Source organism: Sitophilus oryzae, unplaced genomic scaffold (genome assembly GCF_002938485.1).
Source record: "Sitophilus oryzae breed Bouriz unplaced genomic scaffold, Soryzae_2.0 scaffold_1744_pilon_pilon, whole genome shotgun sequence".
Taxonomy (NCBI): domain Eukaryota; kingdom Metazoa; phylum Arthropoda; class Insecta; order Coleoptera; family Curculionidae; genus Sitophilus; species Sitophilus oryzae.
This window is the reverse complement of record NW_022146440.1, coordinates 1,645,335-1,671,950: the sequence shown is the minus strand read 5'-3', so window position 1 is coordinate 1,671,950 and position 26,616 is coordinate 1,645,335. Positions and strand designations below refer to the sequence as shown.

General features: G+C 33.0%; 1 protein-coding gene across 5 annotated transcripts in view; it reads left to right on the top strand.

Moving 5' to 3' along the window:
• Positions 1-17,521, top strand: part of LOC115881866 (START domain-containing protein 10-like) — a 34,534-nt gene extending 17,013 nt beyond the window's left edge. The window contains exons 1-6 of one of the 5 annotated variants that reach the window (XM_030899568.1): positions 2,024-2,340; positions 10,483-10,605; positions 12,459-12,651; positions 12,713-12,845; positions 16,911-17,193; positions 17,266-17,521. In XM_030899568.1, coding sequence (XP_030755428.1) covers positions 10,489-10,605; positions 12,459-12,651; positions 12,713-12,845; positions 16,911-17,193; positions 17,266-17,319 — 780 coding nt within the window. In that variant the 5' untranslated portion in view covers positions 2,024-2,340; positions 10,483-10,488 and the 3' untranslated portion in view covers positions 17,320-17,521. Of the gene's footprint in view, positions 1-2,023; positions 2,341-8,096; positions 8,160-8,347; positions 8,490-10,482; positions 10,606-12,458; positions 12,652-12,712; positions 12,846-16,910; positions 17,198-17,265 lie in introns of those variants that run through there. The other 4 variants (XM_030899569.1, XM_030899570.1, XM_030899566.1 and 1 more) reach the window with 4 other exon arrangements.
• Positions 17,522-26,616: the final 9,095 nt, after the last annotated feature.

Here is a 26,616-nt window from a genome sequence, read left to right as displayed (position 1 = left end):
TAAAACAGCAATCAAGATGGCTGGTATCGCCATGGCAATTTGCTAGTGAGTAGCTATTTTCCAAATTGATATTATTTTATGGACTTTATTTAAATTTATTATTTTATGAAGAAAAATAAAGAAGTAGTTCTTTGATTTATATTACGATGATTTGTTGATATATTGGATTTTATATAAAAAGGCTTTCTTCACTTCCAACGACAAGTTTCTGCCTAATAATAAGTTTTTCATATACCACACTATCATGGCCCGTATTCTGTAACTTTGACATAAAAACGTTACGCTTTCGAAGCGGTGAGCACAAGTATTCGATCAGCGAAACGCAAGGCAGTCGATTTTGGTATTCTCGTTGCCATGCGAATCGTGCTATGGATACGCGTTGAGCACATATTGGCAACATCACAATTTCTAATGTAGGTAATAGTCAAAAGTTGATAACTGACGGATGTAACAATGAAAAATGTCAATGTTACGTGAATTTCATAACCTATTGTTGAGTTATGTTAAGCTATTTTTCTATGGATATGTCATTATTCTTATTATACGAGGGAAATGTTGAAGACGCTTCTCAGCATTTTCGATGTTTTTAACAATATTTATAGCTGCCAAGTCATAAATTATCAGTTACTTATTGAGGGATTTATAGAAGAAGTAGTAACTTTCACTAAAGATCAAGATAACGCACAAAATCACAATTTCTCCGTTTTTCACTGACAGTTCGACAAGCAATACGATCCTTTAAGGCAACCGTTTTCAAAGCGCTCAGCGCAATCAGTAAACACGCTAAGCGCGTCAAACGAGAATACCGAAATCGTTAATTAAGTGCGCGCTCAGCGAAAATTAACGTCATATACGCTGAGCGTCTAAAAGCGCTTAGCGTTTTCAAAGTTACAGAATACGGGCCCAGCTATGTTAAATAGGAAAAGTAGTTTTTCAAAGGAACGCTTGTCAAGAAAATTCCTATTTGGATATCTTTGAGCGTAGGCCAACAATCAATTATTGTCCTCATTGCACACATTCCTTCCGCCATATGCGCCAGCAGATCCTGCTTCATTTTTCTGGATAAAATAATATATACTTACTTATTAACCGTATTGTAGGTAAATTAAATAGAAATAACCTGTTATAAATTTCAATAAAGTCCATAAACTAATGTCGATTTTGAAAATAGCTAATAAGTGTCACTAGAAAATTGCCATGGCGACACCAGCCATCTTGATTACAATTTTATTTTAAAAAAAAACGTTTTTTATTGAAAATCTGAGCCAGATAGGTATAGGAAACCCTTGCAATATAGTTTGAAAGATCATTTAAATCTACTTCGACTTATTCAAAGAAATACATAGTGTTGTATTTGAAATAACGAAGTATTTAATTAAAATAATTATTTAAAATAGACCAGCAATTTTTGATACTCCTGTATACATTTAAAGAAGCAATCAAATTTTTCAGTAAAATTTGTTTCTCTGGCTTGAAAGTCAGCACACATGGTGTTGAAAAACTTTTTTATTACAGCATGCATATTTAAATATCTTTAAATATCTCAAAAACCAAAGCTTTCAAACATATTAAATCGTTATAATAAATGCCTTATTTTATGCCCAAAAATCCAAAAATGAAATAAAAATACCGGGTATTCCATAAGAAAAAATATAACTTTAGTATGGATCTTAGTTCTGACAAACCTTGTACATTTCAAAATAATTTAAATTATATATTGCTTTCCCACATATACTCATAAAAAATTTGGTTTCTACATCTTCCCGTTTTCGTATAATCTACCGAGGCGAATGAGGTGCGCCACCCTGTGTAATAAACCCATATTTAATTTTATGAAGATAAAACATATTTCATCTTTAAACCAACAGAGAGGTTTAATTTCATCGGTCTAATTGGTTCAATGAGCCCTTAGGAGGTGACACCGAACAAACAAAAAAAACGACGCCAACGAAAACTATTAAATCGTGGCTGGATGGCGTGGGAGACCGCTTTTCGTTGTTTTTCCAACGACGAGCGCGTCACGACGCCAGTAGACGCCCGACGACGGCGACGTTCGATGAGAACGCGTATGTTTGCGTCCCGCATCGTGTCGCAACCGATAAAAATCGCCCCCTTAACCCATTTTCCTGCAACTTTGTCGGACGCATCAAAAATTCAGAAGTTGGCGGAGTTGGGTTTTTGGACTACGATTTGGTTGGAGTGCTATTTTGCCTAAAATCGATGAAACTCGACGTTAATAGGGTGATTTTTACAATTTATTCCAGGAAATGTTTTGAAATATGGTTTACGCGTGGACAAGGTCTGCGTCACATGTTTGTTGTTGGTTGATTGACTGGGACAGTAAGTTTTATTTTTACAACGTATAATACTTACATATCCGATTAAACTATTGAAATCTTCTATAGTGTGCCTAAAAAAATTCAAATTAAAGTTATATCTATCAGTTATATTTTTAGTACTTTAGTTTTTTTTTCATTAAATGCCAAACCAAACCAAACCAAACCAAACCAAACCAAACCAAACTAACTTAATAAACACAGTTTTTAATAAATTTTAGTATTTGGCTTATTATACAGGATTAATTGAAGGGCTGTTTAAAACTCTCCTGAGCCTATTGTTTTTTGACTCATGTCAACACATGCTTTAGTTAATCGGAAACAAGAAGTAGCCTGATAGATCTTATCTGATAGTCAAGCAGCGTTAAAAGCGATCAACTCAGTATCAATCAATTCGAAATTAGTCGAAGAATGCATAGAGAAGTCGAATAAATTAGGCAAAGAAAACAAAGTCCTCCTACTCTGGGTGCCTGCTCACCAAGGGATAGAAGGCAATGAAAAAGCAAATGATCTAGCTAGAAAATGAGCGAACTGCCACTAACTGGACCAGAACCGTTCTGCTTCCTAAGTGGTAACCAACTAAAAGCAGAACTCAAGAATTTGGAAGACTCCATCCGCAAACTGGAATGAAAATCTTGCAACGGTCTAAGGATTCGAAGATGTTTTTGAGGGCTTACGACCAAGAAAAATCAAAGATCTTCCTGGATTTAAGTAAGAACAATCTTCGGATTGTCAATTGTCACGGGGTTTTTAACACGACACTGTCTCCTCACTGAACACCTCAGTAGATTGAAACTAAGAAGAAACGGCGAATGCAGATTCTGTGGGAATAATGGGGAAACACCGGAACACCTCATCACTGAGTGCGCCGAGACGACAACCATTCGTGCCATGAACTTTGGTACGACTGATATTGGAGATGGAGAACTACCCTCTGTAAAAGCGTCCCAGATACTGGCTTTTGTCTGAGCCCTGGGACTGTATGATGAGTTATAACTCAAGAAGGGGGGACACAATAGATCTGTAAGGTCGCAGTGATTAACCCACCTTCAAATAATTCTAAATTCTAAAATTCTAAAAATGCCTTAGTTAATTTTTAAGATTGACTTGTAGAACTATTGTCGTAATGTTATATCGACACTGATTAGAACTCTATATTAAAATTTAAAGAAAAACGTTAGAAAGTAACAATACAGGCTTGCTTTTAAAAAAAAAATAGTAACAGTAACATAACTAATGATATAAAAAAATAACTGTATTAACTAAGTGTATAAACGAACAAGAAATACTCTAATACTTTGTATTGCCTCCCCCAGCTGCTATAACTGTCTGTAGACGTTATTTGCAGTTTCATTAACACCATGAACAGTTTCATTAACAATAACATAATAATGAAACTGCAAATATATAGTGTCATGGTTTTCCCATTCTTCCTCAAGGACCTTCTTCTTCAAGCGAATATTCATAATTTCAGCCATCTTCAACAACAATGACTTCTGCACTATCTTCGATACTAAGAACAATATTCAATAGTACACAACAATAATCACCAAAGACACCTTGTCATTATGAAGAATAACATCAAAAAGTAACGATACTTGAAAAAATTGCAAAATATTTTAAGTTCATTTTGCTCTTAAAATTTAACTAAAGCATGTGTCGACATGAATCAAAAAACAAAATATTCAGGAGACATGGTTCTGACCGAAAAATAATGTTTTACGAAAATTTGCACGATGCATTGATGAATATATTGTATAGGGTGTTTTAAAGCTAGGATAAGAAACAACTCTTCGATTAATCCTGTATACAAATACTAGAATTAGACAATACAAATACTAGAATTTAAAATAAACTGAGCATAGGAATTAAAATTGATATATTTATATTATTGTTATGTTTTTCGTCGGTTCCTTGTGGATAAAAAGTCTAATTTATTTAAGCACAATTTATTTTGCACTAAGTAACAAAACAATAACGATAAAAGACTTAAAGAACTATTTACAAACTTATTTATAACTTCTTTCTAAAAGGAATTTATTTTGTATTTAGCGCGGCAATTGTACGCGTCGCGTCGACCAAATCGGTTTGTTTCTGTCCTCCTCAGACCCCCGGCGTCGGGTTATACAATTGAAATTTTTGACAGATTAATTTTTCAGCCAATAGACAGTCTAGATTTGACTCGTATTTTCCACTGTTTCTCGAACTGGGGCGGGGCATATTAGTCATTAGTCCGGTTAGGCTGAGTCCACACAGATCCGCAACAATATACAATTTGCTAAAAAAATCAAGGAAATAGGGTTAAAATTAAAAAATATATAACATTTTAAACTTGACCAAAAATTTTCCCGTTGCGTTTTTTTTGCATCTGAGTGTAGTTGCAATCTTTTCAATTAATATGTCCTAGAATTTACTCACTAGGGGTGAAAGTACATTCCAAGGAACTTGTGCCATTAATAATACCATCTTAATCAGATTGTACATATTTACTGTTAAGGATCTCGGAATATCGTTCAATTGCAAATTAAACTTTAACAACCCCTATAATAATTTGCTAGCAAAAGCAATCAGAAATTTAGGTTTTAGCTTTATAAAAATACTACAGAAGGCTAGAGAGATAAGGTAAACTCTTTTTTCAGCTTTCTTTAAAACAGTTATAATGAGTTAAAAGTATATTCAAGACTCATTAAATGAGGTTGTATGTTCGTCAGAGGCTGTTTTATACTATCATAAAATTAATCATAAAATACCCAATTTTGTAATGTTTAGTTGACCAGAAGTATCAGGCAGTCAATTGAGCTGAAGCACCACATAATAAAATATAACTAGAACACCAACTGAAGTACCAACTGTTGATACAATTATCATCATTAAAAGCACTAACTTACACAAATATCTCATCTAAATAAACACGGCCTTATCAATAATAAGTTTATGTATGAAACAAGATTTTTTTGTTGATACAAGAATAAAATAGCATACCTGCATTACTACTGATATTACAAGATATGAATATATATATATATATATATATATATATATATATATATATATATATATATATATATATATATATATATATATATATATATATATATACCAACATGTATTATTAAATGTAAATAATATAACAATTTATAAAAATGAAGTAATTATACCTTATTGCTACTCCAAAGGCGTGTATACGATATTATATTGGAGACTGCTAATAGTGTATTGTTTTTTTTTCAACATATAAACTCCATACTGTACCATAGTCACGTGATTAAGCTTCACCGGCACAGCGTTGCCCACTTTCACATATTTTCATTTAATCAAAATATTTTAGGAAACAAAAATAAATCAATTATAAATATATAAATATTTATTCTTTACATCAACAAAACTCACCTCCCTAACAGCAATTAATGGAAATAAAGGGCCATTATTACCGCGTTCCAGTTCAAAATATTCTAATAAAGTTGCGATGAGTTTTTTACGGCTATTGATTCTCACTATACCTTCCGTTTCCATTCAATATTCGTTCCGTATTTTTATTGTATTGTTACGGATTCCGTGATTCCACTAATTTAAATTCACGATAAAATACTTAACGAATTTATTCTCACTTTATACACACAATAACTAACTATTTATAAAATTCCTTCACCAAATTGTCCGATTCGCAATTTCCACGCAATTTCCAAACGCGGTATACTCAAACTTCAAACTGGTCTAACTGCCAAGCACGGGCCTTTATATACCCCTACTGACTGTTTCTTGAACCTTCTAAAATTCTCGGAGAGCGTTCTGCTTCATACTGGACAATTCCATTGTCTGATTACTGCCATGTCGCTTACTTGTCGACTTGATTAAGAGATGGCGCCTAAAAATGTATTTTACTTTCTGGCGGATGCGCCTTTTTTCTTGACACGTTGCGGTTGTGTAGGCAACCAGTAATACATTTTAGCGCTACATACACCTTGACAGTATTATGTATTGTCGCTATAGGTAAGCTTCCGTTCCGTATCAGTTCCATACTTTTTATAGTACAGTAAAAGTTTTATTTTAAAAATTTGTATCTTTTGAAAATGGTAGGTAATAGATTTAATTAAGAGGTGAAAGAATAAATAAATATCAGCAAAATTTTAACAGAGCTGGTACAAAAAGTAAGAACGTGATAACGCTATTTCCGATACGCTTCAGACCGTCTGCCAAAAAAATGTATGGAAGGAAAGGATATGGAACGGAAGGGAAACGGAACGGATAGTGTGCATTGTCCTATTCATTTACATGATATAATATTTTATGTAAACGGAAGAGAGACGATATGGAAGGCATGGTCGCCGGAAGAATGAAATTTAGGGGGGGGGGGCAAGGTAAAAATGAATAAAAAATTGACATTTTTGGTAATTATTGGGAAAACTGGAAATCGTCCGATTTTCACCAAAATTGGTATACACCCTATTTTGAAGTCCTAGATTACGAATCTGAACTTTTTTCTTGGCGGTCTCTTACCGTTTTTCAGAAAAACGGAAAATAATTTCAATATCGAATTTTTCTTAATTTCTCATATTTTTAAGGTTTTCTAGCACATATTTTGTTAGGTATTCAAATAATCAATAATGTTTTTGCTATTTTCTGTTACTTTTTTTAACCAATTCTATGCATACTAGAGGAAAATTTGCTAAAATAAATTTGTAAACAATCTGAAAATGTTAGATTATAGCTTTGTTCGGGTTCTTGTTATTACCGATTCTGAACCGTCCAAGAACTCTGCAGCGCATGCGCAAATGAAATAATGTCTTCATATTTCCTTCTGTGCATACGCATCACAGTTCTAGGACGGTTCAGAATCGGTAATAAGAGAAACCCGAAGTAAGTTTATGTATTTCTGGCATTTAAAGCAACGTTGCCAATGCTAAACCTAAATTTAGCGTGTTTTTTTCGCTCATTCTGGAATTACGAAAGGCGGTCGCCAGAAGAACGGCTCCTTCCCATAACTGCTATTTTACCAACGAGATCTGACTATGTACGAAAGAGTTTTGATTGCATTGGTTACAACTTCCATGCAGGGGGTGTTAATCTTTTGTTGTTATATTATTAGATTAACTAAAAAAAGATAAACCCCCTCCGCAAAGAAGTTAAAACCAATGCAATCAAAACTCTTCCGCGTAATTTTGTGGATATATGTGTATATTTAATTATTGTCGATCTCATAATAGGTAATTTATTTAAAATCCGTAATCACCCGAAAAAATAGAAGATATGGCAACGTTGTAAATTTTCAAATTTTTAGATTAGGTCTAGAATATATTTGTCTCTCTTATTACATAGGAGAGAGAAAGAAGGATATATCAAATGTCAAACTTCCATCTGGTCCCAATTTTCTTAGCTATTTTGTTAAGAAAAGTGTTTTTCAGTAAAATGTTGAACACTTTTCTATCCCCAATCAAGTGTGGCTTTTAGATAAACTATAATATAATGAAAATATAGTGAAATTATTACTTTATAGGGCCGAAATAAAAAAAATTCAATGTTGAAATAATTTTCCGCTTTTCTGAAAAACGGTAAGAGACCGCCAAGAAAAAAATAGATTCGTAATCTACGACCTCAAAATAGTATGTATACCAATTTTGGTGAAAATCGGACGATTTCCAGTTTTCCCAATAATTACCACATTTTTTATTATTTTACAGGTAACACCTAACAATTTCATAATAATGATTATTTTTTTTACAGATGGATGTAAGAAGATAGCTTTTATTTTTATTGTTTCAGTGATCCAGGGGGGCGCAAATACCCCCTCTTGCCCCCCCCCCTGTCCGGCGCCCATGATGGAAGGTATAGTGAGAATCAACCTTTATGCATATATTTATGATTGATATGATTTCATAATATGATCTTATGCCAGATGCCAGATATCAAGAATAAAATACAGAAATTGTGAACGAACTGAATGAATTTAAGCTGATTCGGTCGAAATACAAAGTCAATCAAATTGCAATCATCATTGCCAATTGCATGCGTAGACTAACACAGATCTAAAAAATGACGAAATTGTAATATTGCTAAAATAATTAACTTTGACACTGAATGAAATTCAATAATAAAAAAATGATAGTCAATTTAAATTAATATGGACAGTGAAAAATGCCAACTCGAAGGTCAAAGGTACCACAAAATATTTTTTTTAATTGACGATACTTTCATAATATGGAACGGGACCGATAGACAGTTGGCCAGCTTCCCCACTCAAAAACCTCTGTCTGCCGTTTCTAGATGTCCTTGTTAGCAGAAATGGGGGATCTATTGGGTCTTCTGTCACAGAAATTATTTATTAAGTTTTCAGTCAAACCATTCTGAATTAACTAAGAAAGGAATAGTTAAAACTTTATTATGATTATTGTTAGTTCCCAGTAGTTAGTACGCAGAAAAAAAATCGTGGGTGTTTGGGAAGGCTCGAAAGGAAACAGTGTTATTGCGTTGTTCGCGACTTTATTGTACAGTAGGACCGAGAGTAGGACACAAACCGAGCTTCGGTGTACATCGGACAAAAAAAAATTCCCGTTAAGTTTCTGTTCGTTCTTCTGTATGTGTCTTAGTGTTGGCGGTTGGAATCGTCATGAATGTTTGTAGGCATATAGATTAATATGTGTTTTGGTGCCTGAAGAAGCGACAATAAAGTCGCGAAACGTCGCAAAAACATTGTTTCCTTTCGAGCCTTCCCAAACACCCACGATTTTTTTTTCTTAAAACTTTATGTCAGCAAATACGACGATGCAGTGACCAAAAATCACTATGTTAAATAATATTAAAACAGATTTAATTCAGAACGATTACTCCGACAAGTCTGTAGACAAAATTATATCAAATTGGATAACTGACTTAGTAATTTTAATTTGTTGCGCTGGGTCTTATCATGTAGTCTTCCCATATTCGAATCAGTTTTATTGTCGAGTTACGAACTATTTTTACGAGCGATTTTATGACTGTTTCATTTCTTCGTCATAGCCTCCCTTGTTTGTTGTGAGCGATCCTAGAGAGATCCTTAGAAATTCTAGAGATAGGAGTGGTTAAAGGGTAATTTTTTTTAAGTAAGCCTAACAAAAGTCGGTACACAAAAAGTTACAGGACTGTAAAATGTAACACCATTTCACAAATTATTATTTTTTGGATTTAAAATCGAATTAGAGTCTGAAGTTACTCAGTAACAATATACTATGGACTTACCTTCATTCAGAACCTCGCAATGAGTGGTTTCAATTAGCGTAGAAGTTTGTTCCTTGAATATCAATGTTAGCATTCAGAACGTCAAAATTAGTGGTAGATATTTTCAATTAGTAGAGAAAGGTTATCAAACTTTTAGCTTCATTCAGAACCTCACAATTAGTGGAATAAATTAGTGGTGTCAATTACATTTTATACTTTTTAGTTTACGATCATTCACAATGTCTAAAAAACACAATTAAAATTAATAAAATATCCTAGCAACAGCTTGCGGTAGTCTGTTGTATCCATAGAGAAAGCATAATATTTAGCTTATAAAACAATAAACTTTTGATTTCTAACCAAAATTTTTCTTGACGGGTGATAATCAAAGGCCAAAGGCCAAAATAGCATTCCTCGCAAATTTTGAAGTATAATTAGTGAAAAAGTCAAAAAGTTTGTTAACTTTTTCCACTAATTGAAAATTACTGCCACTAATTATGACTTCTGAATGCTTAGATTAAAATTACGTGAACAAACTTCTACGACTAATTGAAACTACTAATTTATTCCAATGATTTCGAGGTTCTGAATGAAGCTTTTAACTTTTCCACTAATTATACTTCAAAATTTGCGAGAAATGTCATTTTGGCCTTTGATTATCTGCCGTCAAGAGAAATTATTGTGGTCAGAAATCAAAAGTTGATTGTTTTATAAGCTAAATATTCGACTTCTCTATGGATACAACTTACTAAAGCAAGCTGTTATTGCTAGGATTAGGATAGGATATTCTATTAATTTTAATTATGTTTTTTTAAACATTGTGAATCATCGTAAACTAAAAAGTATAGTGTTATTGAAACCACTAATTTATTCCACTATTGTGAGGTTCTTACAGTAAAATAACATTATGAATGATATTAAAAGATACTTTATGATGATTTTTCGAATTTTTCAGGAAAATATGGAGATCGGAGTAGTAAAAATAGCAGAAGACAGCGATTTTGCTATGTTAAAGCGACTGGTTGACAACCATGATAGTTGGAGATTGGAGTATGAAAATAAACCGGACCAAATCAAGGTATAGTTTAACATTTACGTATACATTTTTAGTTGTTGCTGTTTATAAAAATGTAGTCATTCAAGTGAAATAGCAAATTAGATGAAAAATGTAGTAATGCCGATGCCGTATTGATATTCTTATTGATAAGTATGTACTTTTTTATGTGTTTTGGGACGAGATGATTGTGTTCGAGCTTGCCGTCTCCATTATTGCTTACCGCCGTCGCGAGATGATGCGTATTTATGAACGAGAGTTTACATCCTCGCTCTTCAGTTTAGTGTATACAGATTGTTAAGTGGACGGTTACTTATTGGGGAACAGAATGTCAACACTGCCTACATTCCAAATGTGTACTAGGCTAAGCTGCCCACTTGTCCCGTCGCGTCGTCTCTCGACGAGCGGGCCGAGGTTGTCATATTTCAACCATAAAGCTCTTGCCGCGAGTAATAAACAAATTAACAACCTGTATATCTCTTATGTCAGCAATGAGTTCGAGGTCTTTTGAATTTGGTGGGCTTAGATAGACCTAAGAGTAATGAATGTAGCTTGCAAGATTGCCAATAGCACTGATTATCTATTGCGGCCTTAAAATCGTCGACACTGGATCATTCCTCTTTAAAGCAGCAAGCAGAATGACTAAAAGTGTTCTCTTTATTTGGGGAACTACTTTTTTTTGGCAGAAATAAAATGCCTCAGTATGTTTCCATTTTTCTGTCCATAAAAATGTAGTGGATTCTAAATTAAGTTAAAACAAAAAAAATCTCAGAAAATTGCCGAAAAAGGTAACTTATCCTACATCAGAGAGAATTGATTTGATTCTAGGAGTTGGTGACTGCAGTGTGCATTCACCAATTACTAGAATATTTAAATGCTACAGATTTATCTAGTCTCGATTTTTTATGGGGGTATGTTAAAGACAGTGTTTACAAAATTCGACCAACTAGTGTCGACAACATGAGAGAAATTATTGTGGCTGCTTTTCGAAATAGAACTCCACATATATGCCTTTTAACACTAAAAGATCTTTTGAAAATAAAATGAGTTTATGCAGAGAACAGGAAAGGAAGCATTTTGAGCATTTGGTTACATCTAGCTAATTTTTGTCACGTAAAAAAAATGTTTTAAACGTGTATTTTTTTATTACCGGTGAATATTTTTCTCTAAATCCTTTAATTTTTGTGAAATTAACAAAAGGTATAACGGGTATATCACAGCCACCTAGATTTTATCAAATTAGGTCGCAAAATCATAAAAATGAAAATATCTAGGAAAATCTTTGTCTCAAGGGTAGGCAACCTTAATAGTATTTTGAAGATATATGAATTCTCAATTGAATATATAATAATATACTGGGCGTTCCATTTAAAATAAAGGAGTAACTTGCTTTTAAATGTGACCAATGTTCAATATTTGTATGTATAGATTTTCGGGTCAAATTTTAATTTGATTTAACATATAACGGTTATTTTAACTAAATATTAAGCTATACAGGGTAATTCACAATTTAGATAGTTGTTATTGAAATGCAAAATTTATTCTTCATTTTCACGAAATGTGAAATATCTCAAAATTCTTACATTTTAGCCATATGCTTCTTTAATGAAACTCACCTTTATTTTTTTCCTAGAATCCGAAATTCAATTAATGATATATTTGAATTTGCCGCAGGATTGATATATTTTAGGGGACACCGTGTAGAATTCTTTATATTTTTAAAAAATGGTCTAAAGTAACTTACATATTCTACCAACATTTCATTTCAATATAAACTACCGTTCTCCATGGAGCCTCTGCGTCGTGTGAGAGGCGCCACCCTGTACTATTAAAATATGCACTATTGTTTTTAGTAATTATAATTATTTTTTTACCAGGTTTGGTCAAAAACGACTTCTACCAGCAGTTTTCGCATGGTAAAAATACACTCCGTCTTCAATAAAATAAGTGCCGAAACTATGTTCGATGTGTTACACGATCCGGACTATCGTAAAGAATGGGACGAACATATGATGGCCTCCATAGATATAGGATATCTGAATCCTAACAACGATGTAGGATATTATGCCCGTTAGTAGAAATAAAACTAGAATAGAACTTAAAAAATTGTTAAATAAATTATAAATTTCAGTGTCTTGCCCGTCACCTCTTAAAAACAGAGACTTTGTGCTTCAGAGGTCGTGGTTAGATATGAACGACGAAAAGCTAATATTAAACCATTCTGTAAACCATAAAGATTATGGTCCAAGGAGAGAATTTATAAGGTACTTAAATTATACCCATTCACAAATTAAGTAACTCGATGATAATAAATTCCGGACAAAGATCGTTTAAAAAACAATTGAATTCTTGAATTATTTCTTCTTCTTCTTCTTCATACTAGGCGAATCGCCTGTTTGGTTTCGTCGTCTCTATCGGCCAGACTGGCAAGTCGTCGCTTCATCGTTTTCGTGGACGTCCTAAGCTTCTGCGACCTAGCGGTAATTTGTCGCGTGCAACTCTCACTATCCTTCTGTTGTCCATTCTGCTGATATGCTCGTTCCATTCTTCCTTTCTGCTGAGTACCCACTCATTTACATTTTCCACCTTGCATGCTCTTCTTATGCTTTCATTTCTTTCCCTGTCCAGAAGCGTCTTTCCAGCTATTCCGCGTAGTACTCTCATTTCGGTTGTCTCTAGTAAGTGTTTAGTTTTCGCCGTATCAGGTCGAGTTTCTGTAATGTATGTCATTATTGGTCGTGCCGTTGCCTTGTAAATTCTTGCTTTAGTTTCCACCTCAATGTTTTTATTTCGCCATATTGTGTCATTCAGGCATCCTGTTATTCTGTTTACCTTCGTTGTCCGTTCTCGCACCTCCGCTTCTACATCACTATATCCTGAGATTTCGATGCCTAGATACTTAAACTTCATTTTCTTTTTGGATAACATTGCCCTCGACTTCCAGTTTGCATCTTAGTGGTACTTTTGATGTCGTTATGCATGTAGTTTTCTGGGTCGATATAATCATATTAATTGATTTGGCAGTGCAGTTAAATCGATGTAACAAACGCTGTAGATCGTCCTCGTTTTCAGCTACCAATACGGCGTCGTCGGCATAGCACAGAATAGTAATTTCCTGGTGAATTACCTTTTTCGATATTCTAGTATAGGTAGGGGGTCTGGTTGTTATTATCTTGTACAGGGTGTCCCATTTTGGGTTGAAATCATACGGTATTTCCGTTATTAGTAAATAGAGAAGGATGCGGTTTGCACAAACCTAACCCACTTAGCCCTCTGTGCACAAACCTGTGCTCCATGGCCCTCTTCGTTTCTGAGCTACAGGGTGTTTTTCGAAAGTTTTGCAATTTGGGACAGCCCCCGTATCTCCGTTATTGTAGATGATATCGGCAAGGTGAAAACCGATTCATATAGAACTTTTTACGTAGAATACAGTGGCGTAGTCTATTTTCTACGAAAAAAAAAATATTTTTTTGTTTTTTCAAATGGAACAACCTGTATATCTATAAATCATGTCCTTCTTGCTGTGAGCTTCCATGGCTGTGTTAAAGACACTAATTTTTAATCAAGGATCCTTGGAAAAATAGATTTGATCGTTTAATGTTTTTAATGTCTTGTCCTGGCCGGTTAAAAAATGCCCACATCGTATTTTTAATCATATCTCAATTTTTTAAAATGGAACGAGGGTGGCCCATTAGCATATTTCGAAAAAGCATTTTTTAACGAAAAATTTGATACCACACACTTCCCAAGCAGCATTTGGACGTTGGGAAAACGTTGTGTCACGCGACCAAACGTCGGGGCGCAACGTCGGCACAACCTCGTGCCAACCCTAGTCTGCACTAGTTTGGAGAATAATTTTTGGGTCGAAACGACGTTGGATACCGACGTTGGCTAGAAGCCTAATTTAGTACAAACTGCAACGTTGTTTGTACTAAACCAAACCAAATCCTAATTCACAGAAATACAAAACTAATATGGCGTCTAAGTCGCGTTTTATCCTAAATTGGGATAATTATAGTAAAAATATTATTTTTATGATTTAGTTAGAGACATATGTCAGGTGGCAGTGAAGGAAAACAAAACAAAAGTATTTAAGTGTGGAAGATGTTTGAAGATCATAATTATTGAAACACTTTAACCGACTCTGTGACTCGTTACCTAAGGCAAAAAAGTTAAACGCAAACAACTTTATTGATAAATGTATTGTTTCTACTTATTGAAAAATACTAATGGGCCTTAAAATTAAAGAAGTTTTAAAAATTTTCTTGAATTTTTTTTTAGTAAAATGAGAATAATTTATTCGCAGTCGAACAAATTGTTTCCGCGTGTTTTTTAGGGTCAAATATTTGAAGTTAATGTATTCAAAAAGCAGGAATTGCTATTTTAGGAACGAAACATTTTCTTATTTAACAACATGGCAGCTTTCACTTTGTTGTTTTGGAGATTAAGATGGAGTAGTTCGAGTAGTCGCATACTGGACTAATAAAGTCGCAGTTCGGCCATAACAGGTAGTATACTAGTCGCAAGATTGCCTAATTTAGTCATCCTAGAGTCTAGCTTGTGCCGCCCTCTATAATCTAAATAAACGAGGGAGTGGATAAACTATCGGTAATATATATGTCGATGTATATTTAAATTTAGTTTTATATGTACCTTTCTTATGTCCTATTTGAATTAAGTTTTTTTTTATAAAAACAAAAACAGCACTGAACTGTCTGACTGAACAGAACAATGAAGTGAAAATTTAAGATTTAAGGTTATGGTTCAATACAGTTGCAAAAAGGTAGTGACTCGACGTCCTACCAACGTAAGAATAAGGAAATCTAAACAACGTTGGAATTAGTAAAACAGACGACGCGCGACGTTTGCATAACGTTGGAATAGGTCCTGAAACTGACGTCGGAAAACTCTATATTGTCCAACGTTGTAACTACGTTGTCCGAATCACCTAAAGATCACTTAAGCAAAAAAGATTACAAGACAACGTTTATTCGACGTCGCAGAAGCTTCTACTTTGCTGTAGTACTAGTCCAACGTCGGCACAATGTTATAAAAACGTTTAAATTTATTTTAATACCCAAGGTAGGGAGCTAACTATTTTTTGTAACTAATCCAACGTTGTGTTTAGTAAACATGTGGTCGCAAGTCGTGAAAATCCTACTTGGGTTGGTATTTTGAGTCAAATTGTCGTTATGAACCGCATGTTATAATTTCAAATAAACCATATGCGAAAATGTCAAAAGTTGACATATGATATGCCCGAGGGGTATCTCACTATTGGAATTACCTGTACATTTTCTTGGCAGTCTTACGGCAGTCGCCTATATTAATTACATGGCAGTCATAGGCAGTCTTCTTCGCAGTCATTGGCAGTCGCTGGGTAGTAAAACGATATTTTGGCAGTACATGTACATTTTTTACCCAAGTGAGACACCCCTCGGATATGCCTTTCTATTCAGAGTGTCATTTTCTATAAAATGAAGTAAAAAATACCGAGTGTGCCATTTAAAAATAAAAAGTTGTAGTCATTTCCGGTGAAACCGGAAGTAACCGAAAACAATTGAATGTCAATCAATCCTAATTTATGTACTATACTAACATACCAAATCTCGTTGTTTTATCTGAAAAAATAAATAAAAGTTATAGGGGGTGAGCCACTTTTGAAACGCACCCGGTATGCTAATGAGCCACCGTCCGTCGTTCCATTTGAAAAAATTGGTATCATTAAAAAACGATTTAGGCATCTTTTAACCGGCCAGGACAAGACACTGAAAACATTAGATGATCAAATCTATTTTTCCAAGGCCCCTTGATCAAAAATTAGTGTTTTTAACACAGCCATGGCACTTTAGATTGAAATTTAAAATACGATTTTTTGTAAGCGAAAATGTCTAAAGTTGTTACAACCTAACCTATGATATGTCTTTCTATTCAGAATGTTATTTTCTATTGAACAAAGCAAAAATACCCAGGGTGTCATTTAAAAATCAAAATATGAGCGCCATTTTCTATCGAATGAAGTAAAAATATACCGAGGGTGCCATTTAAAAATCAAAAGTTATAGCCATTTCCGGTGAAACAGGAAGTGATAAAAAACAATTGAATACGTCAATCAATCCTAATTTGTGTCATATACTAACATACCAAATCTCGTTTTTTATGTGAAAATATAAAAAAGTTATAGGGGGTAACTTTTGAGACGCACCCGGTATAGACCACAAAAAATTCTACTAAAATCGGAAAACGATTGAAGAATCTCTTAATTTATCACTTTTGTTCGGAATTTGTTGTCGAGAAGTTATACTAATACGTATTTTCTGTTTCTATAGAGCTGTTTCATATTTAACTGGTTTTGTGGTGAGAAGAAGAAACGAGGGCTGTTTTTTGGGTTATATTTCGCAGACTGATCCTAGAGGTAAATTACCGTCATGGCTTGTGAATAAAGTGACACAGAAATTGGCACCCAACGTTGTGAAGCAACTAAAACTAGCTGCAGAGGGTTACGAAATGTGGAAAATTAGGCAGAAAAATCCCTTACTTAAACCGTGGATTAATCCAGAACAAATATTAGGTCCAAAAATCAGTATAGCCGATGTAAGCTACAGTACCGCCGTAAGTAGGAATGATTGATTATATTATTAACAGATGTTATGTCATATCTGAAATGTTATTATATTGTTTCAGAAAGTTGATCAACATCTACCTCACACAGACCTGGGACTGACAAAGAATGATTGATTATATTATTAACAGATGTTATGTCATATCTGAAATGTTATTATATTGTTTCACACAAAAAGCTGATCAACATCCACCTCACACAGACCTGGTAACTGATGGGAACTGATGAAGACACATGAAATATTGTAGTTTGGTCCTTTTCCTTAATTTATTATTTTTGTATCTTCGATAAGAAGCAAAATAAAAATGCTATAATTTAGCGATGGGCATTATGATTCTTTTTAGTGAATCGAATCACACGATTCAATTTCTCATATTGAATCGACTCCTACGATTCGTTCATTTGAACGAACCACATACACAATTTGCGTTTCATAAAAACAAGAATCGTAACTGGCACTACCGGCGATAATTTGGTCGGACAATTACTTATGGGAACAAAACAAGAAATATACAGTTCTTTCATTTGTTTTTCAACACTTTATGACACTGGCGTAATTGGATTGATTATTTTACCAATAATATTAAATTATCAATCCAATTCATATATAGGAGTTTATTAAAGACTCCTTAATACCAATTTAATATTTTTAGGGCCATATTTTAATTCCGATTTAATAATCATAATAAATAGTATAAAATACCGCATGATCAAAAAAATGGCGTTCAGTTGGCTTGGAAATGAACATCGATGACATTCCCCATATAATTTTGCATATGAAATGACAGCGATCTTCATTTTATAACCATCGCTGACGCCGTTTTTTTTATCATCTTGAGCAGAGGCCAACACTTTATTTGGAGTTGCATAAAAACACGATTTCGTCTTTCAGTCCGACATTTAATGGTTTATGGTCGGTAATATTATTTTAACAAAAATATTAACGTGAAAATTTAATACCTTACAGATACTCCCGTACTAAGCACAGTATAAATAAGTGTTTTTTCTTGTAAATAACTTTCTTACGTTTGCATTTTATGCCCATTATGTTTGTTTATGGCTTTTGTTCAAGTCTAAATATTGGTGCCTGACTCTCTCTCTATGCCTATACCACCGTGCGCCGCCGCCGCGCCGCGCCGCGCCGTAGAAACGAATCATAAAACACATACACAAGAAGTGCGAGCGCCTTACTAAATATTGGAAAGTGAAATTGACGTTTAAATTTGACACTGTTGACAAGTCTACTGCTACTAGCGCCCCCAATTTCGCTTGTAGGAACTACGGACTAGATTGTCACGCATGGCGGGAAGTTTAAAAAAATAAAAAAAAATTAATTCTTCATTTATTTTTAATTATGACATACATAAAAACACAAAAAATACACCATTTTTTAAAAATATGTTTAATATCAATATCAAATATACAACAGAAATTAATTTCACCACAATAAATTAATAAAATTAAAAGAATAATGTTACAAGTAGATCAAGAGACAAAATTAATTATAACAAAACTGAAAAAATGGCGTCATAAATGGCTTAGAAATGAAGATATATATCATAATTTTGAAAGTAAAATTATATGGGAAATGTCATCGATCATCATTTTTAAGTCAACTGGACGATTATTTCAAACATACCAGCTGAGTTCGTTCATAGTGCTCTGCGAAATCTAGATAAACAAAGAATAATAAATTAAAAGTATTCCAGGGGAAACGAGAGGAAAAACCTGTATCGTCTCTGATATCTGTCAGGGTAATGTTGAAAGTGTCATCTTTTTGCTCGAAGTTTTCAGGTCGATCAAAAAGATGACATTTACAACAATACTTTGCCGTAACTTTCACAAATATCAGGGAGAGTACAGGTATTGCCTCTCTTTTCCTCTGGGATAGTTTATATCTGTTGTTCTTTGTTTATGTATATTTCTCAGAGTGCCGAACACGACTACACTATATAATTTCAATATCCTAGAGAGTACAGGTATTGCCTCTCTTTTCCTCTGGGATACTTATTTATATCTGTTGTTCTTTGTTTATCTATATTTCTCGAGTGCCGACAGTATATAATTTCAATATCCTAAGTGGAAAGAAAAAAGGCCACCTTTCTGTTTTGTACTATGGTCCCTTTCTTCCGATGGCTCATCTCGTTGATATTTAGGAAGGTATCCATAAAATATATATTTTACTATCGGTCCTGGGATAAAAAAATATAAAATTCAATTTGATTTGATGATCCTTTTCTGTCACCTAAATCAGGAGAATGACAATGAGCATGTTAAGATGAAAAAAAAATATTTATCAACACTTACCTACACGTTAGTTCGAGAAGTTTTATCAAAAACCTATATTTGCCTAAATAATTTATCATATAATTTATGTATTAAATTTGCAAAGCAAACTGCAGCTTGTAAACAAAAGAAATAAAATGGCGACAAGTCAACGTCAACGACCCGACAAGGAGAAAAGTGGTGTTCGAATAACAAATTATGGGTCACCAAAAATTGTTTTTGTCTCCTTTCAACGCACACTTTAGAAAGAAAAAGAGATGAACTGTAATACTGAAAGAACGTCAAGGTTTTATCTGTCACTCTTGTCAATAATTTATCGGTAAGGAAGATTCCTAGAAAATCGCTTGTAGTCAAGTTTTCAACCATTGCCAGTTCTCCCATAAGAAGTGTCATCCACCTGAAACGAATGTTCGCATTGTGATCCGATTAATTCTCACGATTCTTTTTTACGGCTCATCGTTCAAATCTTATAGATCCGTGCTGGCCACGATTCAATTGAACGAACCGTATTCTAAGCAGTGAATCGAATCTCACGATTCATTTTTAATACTCGTTCAAATGAACGACTTGTTCAGTCTTTGCCCACCTCTAGTACAATTAACCTACTTGTGCCATATTATTAAAAAAAGTGTGTGCATTGTAATTGCATATTTGAAATGAGACTTCTTACTAACAGGTATTAAATTGAAGGATTTGAAGGACATGTTTGAAAAAGTGTAGTTTGAAATGTTGAGGACTCGGACAATTCGGGTACCTCTATCCACGTGCCGAGTTTGGTTCCAATCGACCCATAATTGAGTAAAATCTTGATGATTTCGTCCATTTAGAGGAATCGGTTCGAAACGTCAAGCGCGTCATCTTGTAGCCCGTCCCCAATTATGCCGAAATCGATGAATACCGAAAATAAATGAAAAAATAAAAACAGCTGTAAAAAAATAAAAAAAAGTTCTATCTCTGCCGGGGAACATTTAAGCAAAATGTACCATTATATAGTCCATAATGTGATTTTTCCCGCTCTCATTGGTTGAGACTAAACGCTGGTGTGTTTTGCCAACCGTGACTAAAACGTGGTACGTTCTGCCATATTCTTTCCAGCATCATGCAAATGTTTTAAGGACAATGCAGATTACACTAACATGTTATAAACGCCATTATTAATTATTAAATGTACAAGGTGTGTCAGAACTAAGATCCATACCAAAGTTATATTTTTTCTTATGGAACACCAGGTATTTTATTTCATTTTTGGATTTTTGAACATAAAATAAAGCATTTATTATAAGGGCTTAATATGTTTAAATGCTTTGGTTTTTGAGATATTTAAAGATACTTAAATATGCATGCTATGATATAAAAGTTTGTCAACACCTTGTACATTACTTTTCAGAATTAATTCTTGTGCCAGAGAATTCTAGCCAGAGAAATAAACCTTACTAAAAAATTTGATTGCTTCCTTAAATGTATACAGGGGTATCAACAATTGCGTCATACATAGAAATAACGAAGTTTTTATGTAAAATAAATTTTTAAAATAGATCAGCAATTTTTGATACCCATGTATACATTTAAGAAAGCAATACATTGTTTTCGTAAAGTTAATTTCTCTGGCTTCAAAGTCACCACAAGAATAAACTCTGAAAAGTAATGTACAGGGTGTTGACAAACTTTTTTTATTAGAGCACGCATATTTAAATGTCTTTAAATATCTCAAAAACCAAAACATCTAAACATATTAAACCCTTATAATAAATGCCTTATTTTATGCCCAAGAATCCAAAAATGAAATAAAATACCGGGTGTTCCATACGAAAAAAAAATAACTTTGGTATGGATCTTATGGATTCTAACACATCCTGTTCACTTAATAATTTTAAATTATGCACATTGTTTCTCTACATATACCCATAAAAAGAATTGTTTTTACATCTTTCCGTTTTCGTATAATCAACCGAGGCGAATGAGGTGCGCCACCCTGTATAATAATGGTCGATCTTCTTTGGAAACTGCGTGATTTTTGTCCCAAAGTCACCTCCATACAGCCTGTCCAATATGGAAAGTACAAAGTAAAAGTTCGCCGTACAATCCAGGCAACTGAATTTAGTCGCGAAAATTCTGAAATCCATGCCTCGCAATCTTCTGCTGTCTTTAGTTCAGCATAAATAATGCTACCTTAAACCAAAATTTCTTTTACAGTATCGAAATTGATCCGGTAAAATATACATCAAACCTCCAGATGTCATGGTAGATATCAATTAAAAATGCTAACGTTTATTCAAACACACAAAAACAACGTCTCATCTCGGTAGCTCGTGTGTCACGGCCTTGAATTTTTTTCCCAGCGCGCGTAAAGAAGTTTCACTTCAAAAATTTATTAAAGTGTCAATTTGAATACGAGTATGCATTTTCATAGATAAAAGATTTAAATTACTAGTTGTAAATTAATGTTTACTTCATACATGTTATGTGCTATTATTGGGGTCCTCAGCTGTTACAATATAATATGTGATAGCATTAATTATTGATACAATTTTTTGGAGGATATCCGGTAATATTGTCCAACGAGCAGGGTTCAGAAAACTACATGTTACTTTTAAAAACTACATAAACTACATTACATGTAGTTTATGTAGAGGGTGTAGTTTATGTAACCTATGTATGTAACTTTCAAATGTCAAAGGTTTGAGGTGAGGTTATAATTAATAAGTTGAAGCATTAAAAACACATAATGTATTTAAGAAAACAGAAGAAATATGGCTTTAAATATAATATTTACATCATATTATCTCTATTACACCTCATACAAAGGAAAATTATTCATAATATCAATACATAGTTTATTAACGTAGTTTTCATGTAGTTAATGAACGGGAAAAGACGTAGTTTTTGACCAATCACAGTAGCTGGCGCGATTATGTCAGCTAGGTGAGGTTTAAAATAACTAATAAAAAGAGGTTTAATAATAATAAGAATCCACACCAAGTTAAATTGTTCTTCTATACAATCTTTATTTATTTTTCTCAAATTTTGCTGAAATTTAAAATTTTAAGCAATATTTTTATTCTGAAATTGACAGCTTCTCAACATTTGACATGACAAATTCAGACAAATGTGACATTTAAACAGTCCTACCACTACAGTTTTCCCAGAAATACCCCAAAAATCCGCCATTTTGGCGCCAATAACATTGAACAAACCAATTGCGGTACTTTATATATCTAGGGACTTTAAATTTAATAACCTTGGAATCCTCCCGTTGGAGGCTATATCAACTAATTTATAGATAGGTATCACACTTCCTGAATGGATAATCCAGAATAGGACAGAACAACAAACTACTTTGGATTATCATGTTACTTTACAGAATATAGTCGTTCTGTCTATCTGTCTATTTTCAGGTTATACAAAGTGGCCCACAATTTCAAAAAAGATTCATATTAAATTTCCTATTTGAGATTTTCGCACCAATTTTCTTACACAATGGCAGCGCACATTTCAAAAATATGTTCATGAAGATAGAGTTTTCAGAGAGGGTGAATGAATTACATTTTTTTTTCATTAAAAAACTACTTATAACTACCTACTTATAATAATGTCTGCAATTTTTTATTTTCAGTGGATTTGCCATAAAACTGTTACTCCAAAAATAGTATGTCATAATATCTAAAAGCGGCTTTATGAAATATGAGAATTTTGGACTAAACTACACTACATGGCGAGGTAAAATTAGTTACTGTATTAATCTCATTAATTTACAATTTCTCAAATTTGAGTCATTAAGAATATGTGGAGAATGTAATATAAAAATTGTCAGAACAAATCACTGTATATTGTAAGCGCAAAATATTTTCGGATGCGCTTTATCAATCATATCGACATTAGAGAACAACGGCCTACGGTCGAATCGGCCACTGCTGGCACGTATACGTAGACGTAAAGAATCTTTTAATCTTTTAAGTGTAAAAATATAACAAATGCGCATGCGTACGTAAACGCTTACGTGTTTGTAGGCTGTGCCGTTGTTCTCTAATGACACTAAAGTCTATAAACCTGACTAAATGAAATGTTGGCAAAAATGTTTAAATCTGTTGTATGATTTTACTTTATAGAGCAAATGATTGTAACATATATTTTAGATTAAAGCTGCCAAAAATTAGTTTATGAATTTTATTATCGCTATGTTGGTCACATTGCGGCGTGTTCAGCAATTGTTGTCCTTTATTATTTGACAATTATCCTAATGTCAGTCATTATTTTGTATAATATCGTGTTGTTGTTGAATGTTTGTGAGTAATTATCTTTTTTGCCTATTTTCAAATTTTTTTTGTTAAAAATTGCATTTGCACAAACAGTTCTTTTAAGAACTAAATTTTCGAGTTTTTGTATTGCATTTCTTGAAATTGTGTGTTGAAAATATGTATGCCGACGAATTTAAACAGTCGAAGCAAAGAGCTTGTAGCTTACCTGTTTTTTTAACTACGAGAACGTGACAATAAAGGTCCTTTGTTACCCTTGATTGCAGCCAGAAAAGTAAGTTTGATTGATAAGCACATTATACCACTTTCAAAGTTAGTTTTTATTAAATTCTGTGACTATTAGTTTGTGCATTAATAGCGCCCTCTTACTTGTTATTACCACTTATGGCGTTGTAAGATGTACATCAATAAATAAATAACCCATAATAACGCTTCTATTAATCTTTTTAATGGACTAGTTTTTGCCAATATGTAATAAGTAAAATAAGCTATAAAACAAATAAATCAATTAATCACTAAAATATTAGTTATTAAATTAAAAATAAAACGTAAAACTCTTTTTAAAATGATATAATAAATATGTTGTTTGTCAATTTTACATTAAGAATCATCTCATAAATCCATCACAATCTGGCAGCGCTGTCGCCATCGCTTGTTACGTGCATCGGAAGTTGTTTTGCGATTACCATAGGTTCTTATCTGGTACATATTTTTGAAATAGGAATTTTGATTATATATGTAAATAATGGGTACAACATTCTAATAAAAAAAATTTCTTAGTGTAAAGATACATTTGAATTACCCTGTATATCTTTGAAAATATTGTTAAAATATGCGTTATCATATTTCCGGAAATTATGTAAAAAGGGAAAAAGGGTTGGAGTAAAAAATATCAGATAGGAAATTTTAATATTTTTTTTTAAATTTTAAGCCCCCTGAATGACCAAAGGTAAACCATTAATTTTTTTCGTTAGAACTCTAATAAATATATAATTGCTAGATTTATTTTAGTTTTTATACAGGGTGATGTCCATTTATTAGATATTTATAGATAACTAAAGAACTTGGGATATTTTGTTTTACAATTGCCAAAAAATATAGAGAATAAGAGTTTGTCTTATGTCAAACAGCAATAAAGATTATTTCGAAAAAAAAATATTATGATAACAAAGCTGGGTCAAAGTTGGCTTGGAAATGTGTATAAAGATCGCTGTCATTTTATATGTCAAATTATATGGGAATGTGGGACAACTAACACACAGGTCGGGATCTCTACTACCAGAAATCAACAGAAGAATTAAGTTAGCATAGAGTACTTATGAAATTTCATGTATTATTCATATTTTTCAATTTTCATATTCAAATCTAGAATGCCACTTCTAAAAAAGAAAACTTTTTACCAATGTGTACTACCAGTCATGACCTATGCATGCGAAACCAGGACACTTAAAATCGACATTATAAGGAAACTGCAGGTCGCATAACGCTCAATGGAAAGAAATATGCTGGGAACAGAATGGATACGACAAAAGACCCAGGTAATAGATGTCATCCACTCTGTACTGTACGCTCAATCCAACAATAGGCCGAACTACAAATAGTATCTAAATATGTGAGGAAGGCTACACCATAATTGAAAATGCTTGAATAAGCTGAAAATAATGATAACGATATGTCAAATGTAATCTTCATTTCCAAGCCAACTCTGACGCTGTATATTCTTATCGTATTGTACTATGAAATAAAATATATAGAAATTTTAAAACATTTTCCGATGCACGTCATCAACTTTGAGTGACAAGCAATGGCGACAGCGCTGCCAGATTGTAATGGATTTATGAGATGGATCTTAATTTAAAAGTGACAAACAATATATTTAGTATATAATTTTTATATATTTTTTTTTAAGGCAGCAGCTACCCGCTACAAATTGAAATAAGTAGAAATAACTTGAAAGTGGTATAATGTGCTTACCAATCAATCTTACTTCTCTGATGCATTCAAGTGTAATAAAGGACCACATTCACGCTTCAAAGGACCACGTTCACGTTCAAATGTCACGTTCGCGCTCAAAATATTTTATCAGGGAAGCTACAAGAGCTTTGCTTTGACTGTTAAAGGCTTCGGCATATTTTTTAATCCACAATTTCAAAAAATGCAGTAAAAAATCTTGAAAATTTAGTTCTTAAAGGAACTTTTTGTGCTTAGAAGTACAATTTAAGAAAAAAAAACTATCAAAAACGGCAAAAAACGAGGAATTACTCCCAAAAATTCAACAACACGATATTATACAAAATAATGACTGACACTAAGATAATTGTCAAATAATACACGACGACATTGCTGAACATGGCGAAATGTGACCAACAAGGCGGTAATAAAAATCGGTTTAAACTAATTTTTGCAGCTTTAATCTAAATCAAATATCTGTTACAATCATTTGCTCTATAAAGTATAATGAAGAGCTGCTTGGTATTTTAATTTAGTCAACAAATTTAAACATTTTTCCTAAAATTTCATTTACTCAGGTTTATAGGCTTTAGTGTCAATTTCGATGTGATTGATGACGTGCTTCGGAAAATGTTTTAAAATTTCTATATACTTATAATTAATACAAAATAAGAAATACAATAAATGTGTACTAACAAAAGTTATTATGATTAAGCGAGGGATATTCAAAAAAGTATTAAAAATTATTTTCAAAGCCAAAAATGTCACACATGGGTTGCAGATATCAAAACAAATAGAAATTAATATAACTTAGATACACATACACCTGTAGTTTTAGAAACTATTATCAATTCTCTATAAATGTCTATTCTACAGTGAATCACTCTGTATGTAAATGTACATAAGAGTAAATTTTATCACAAA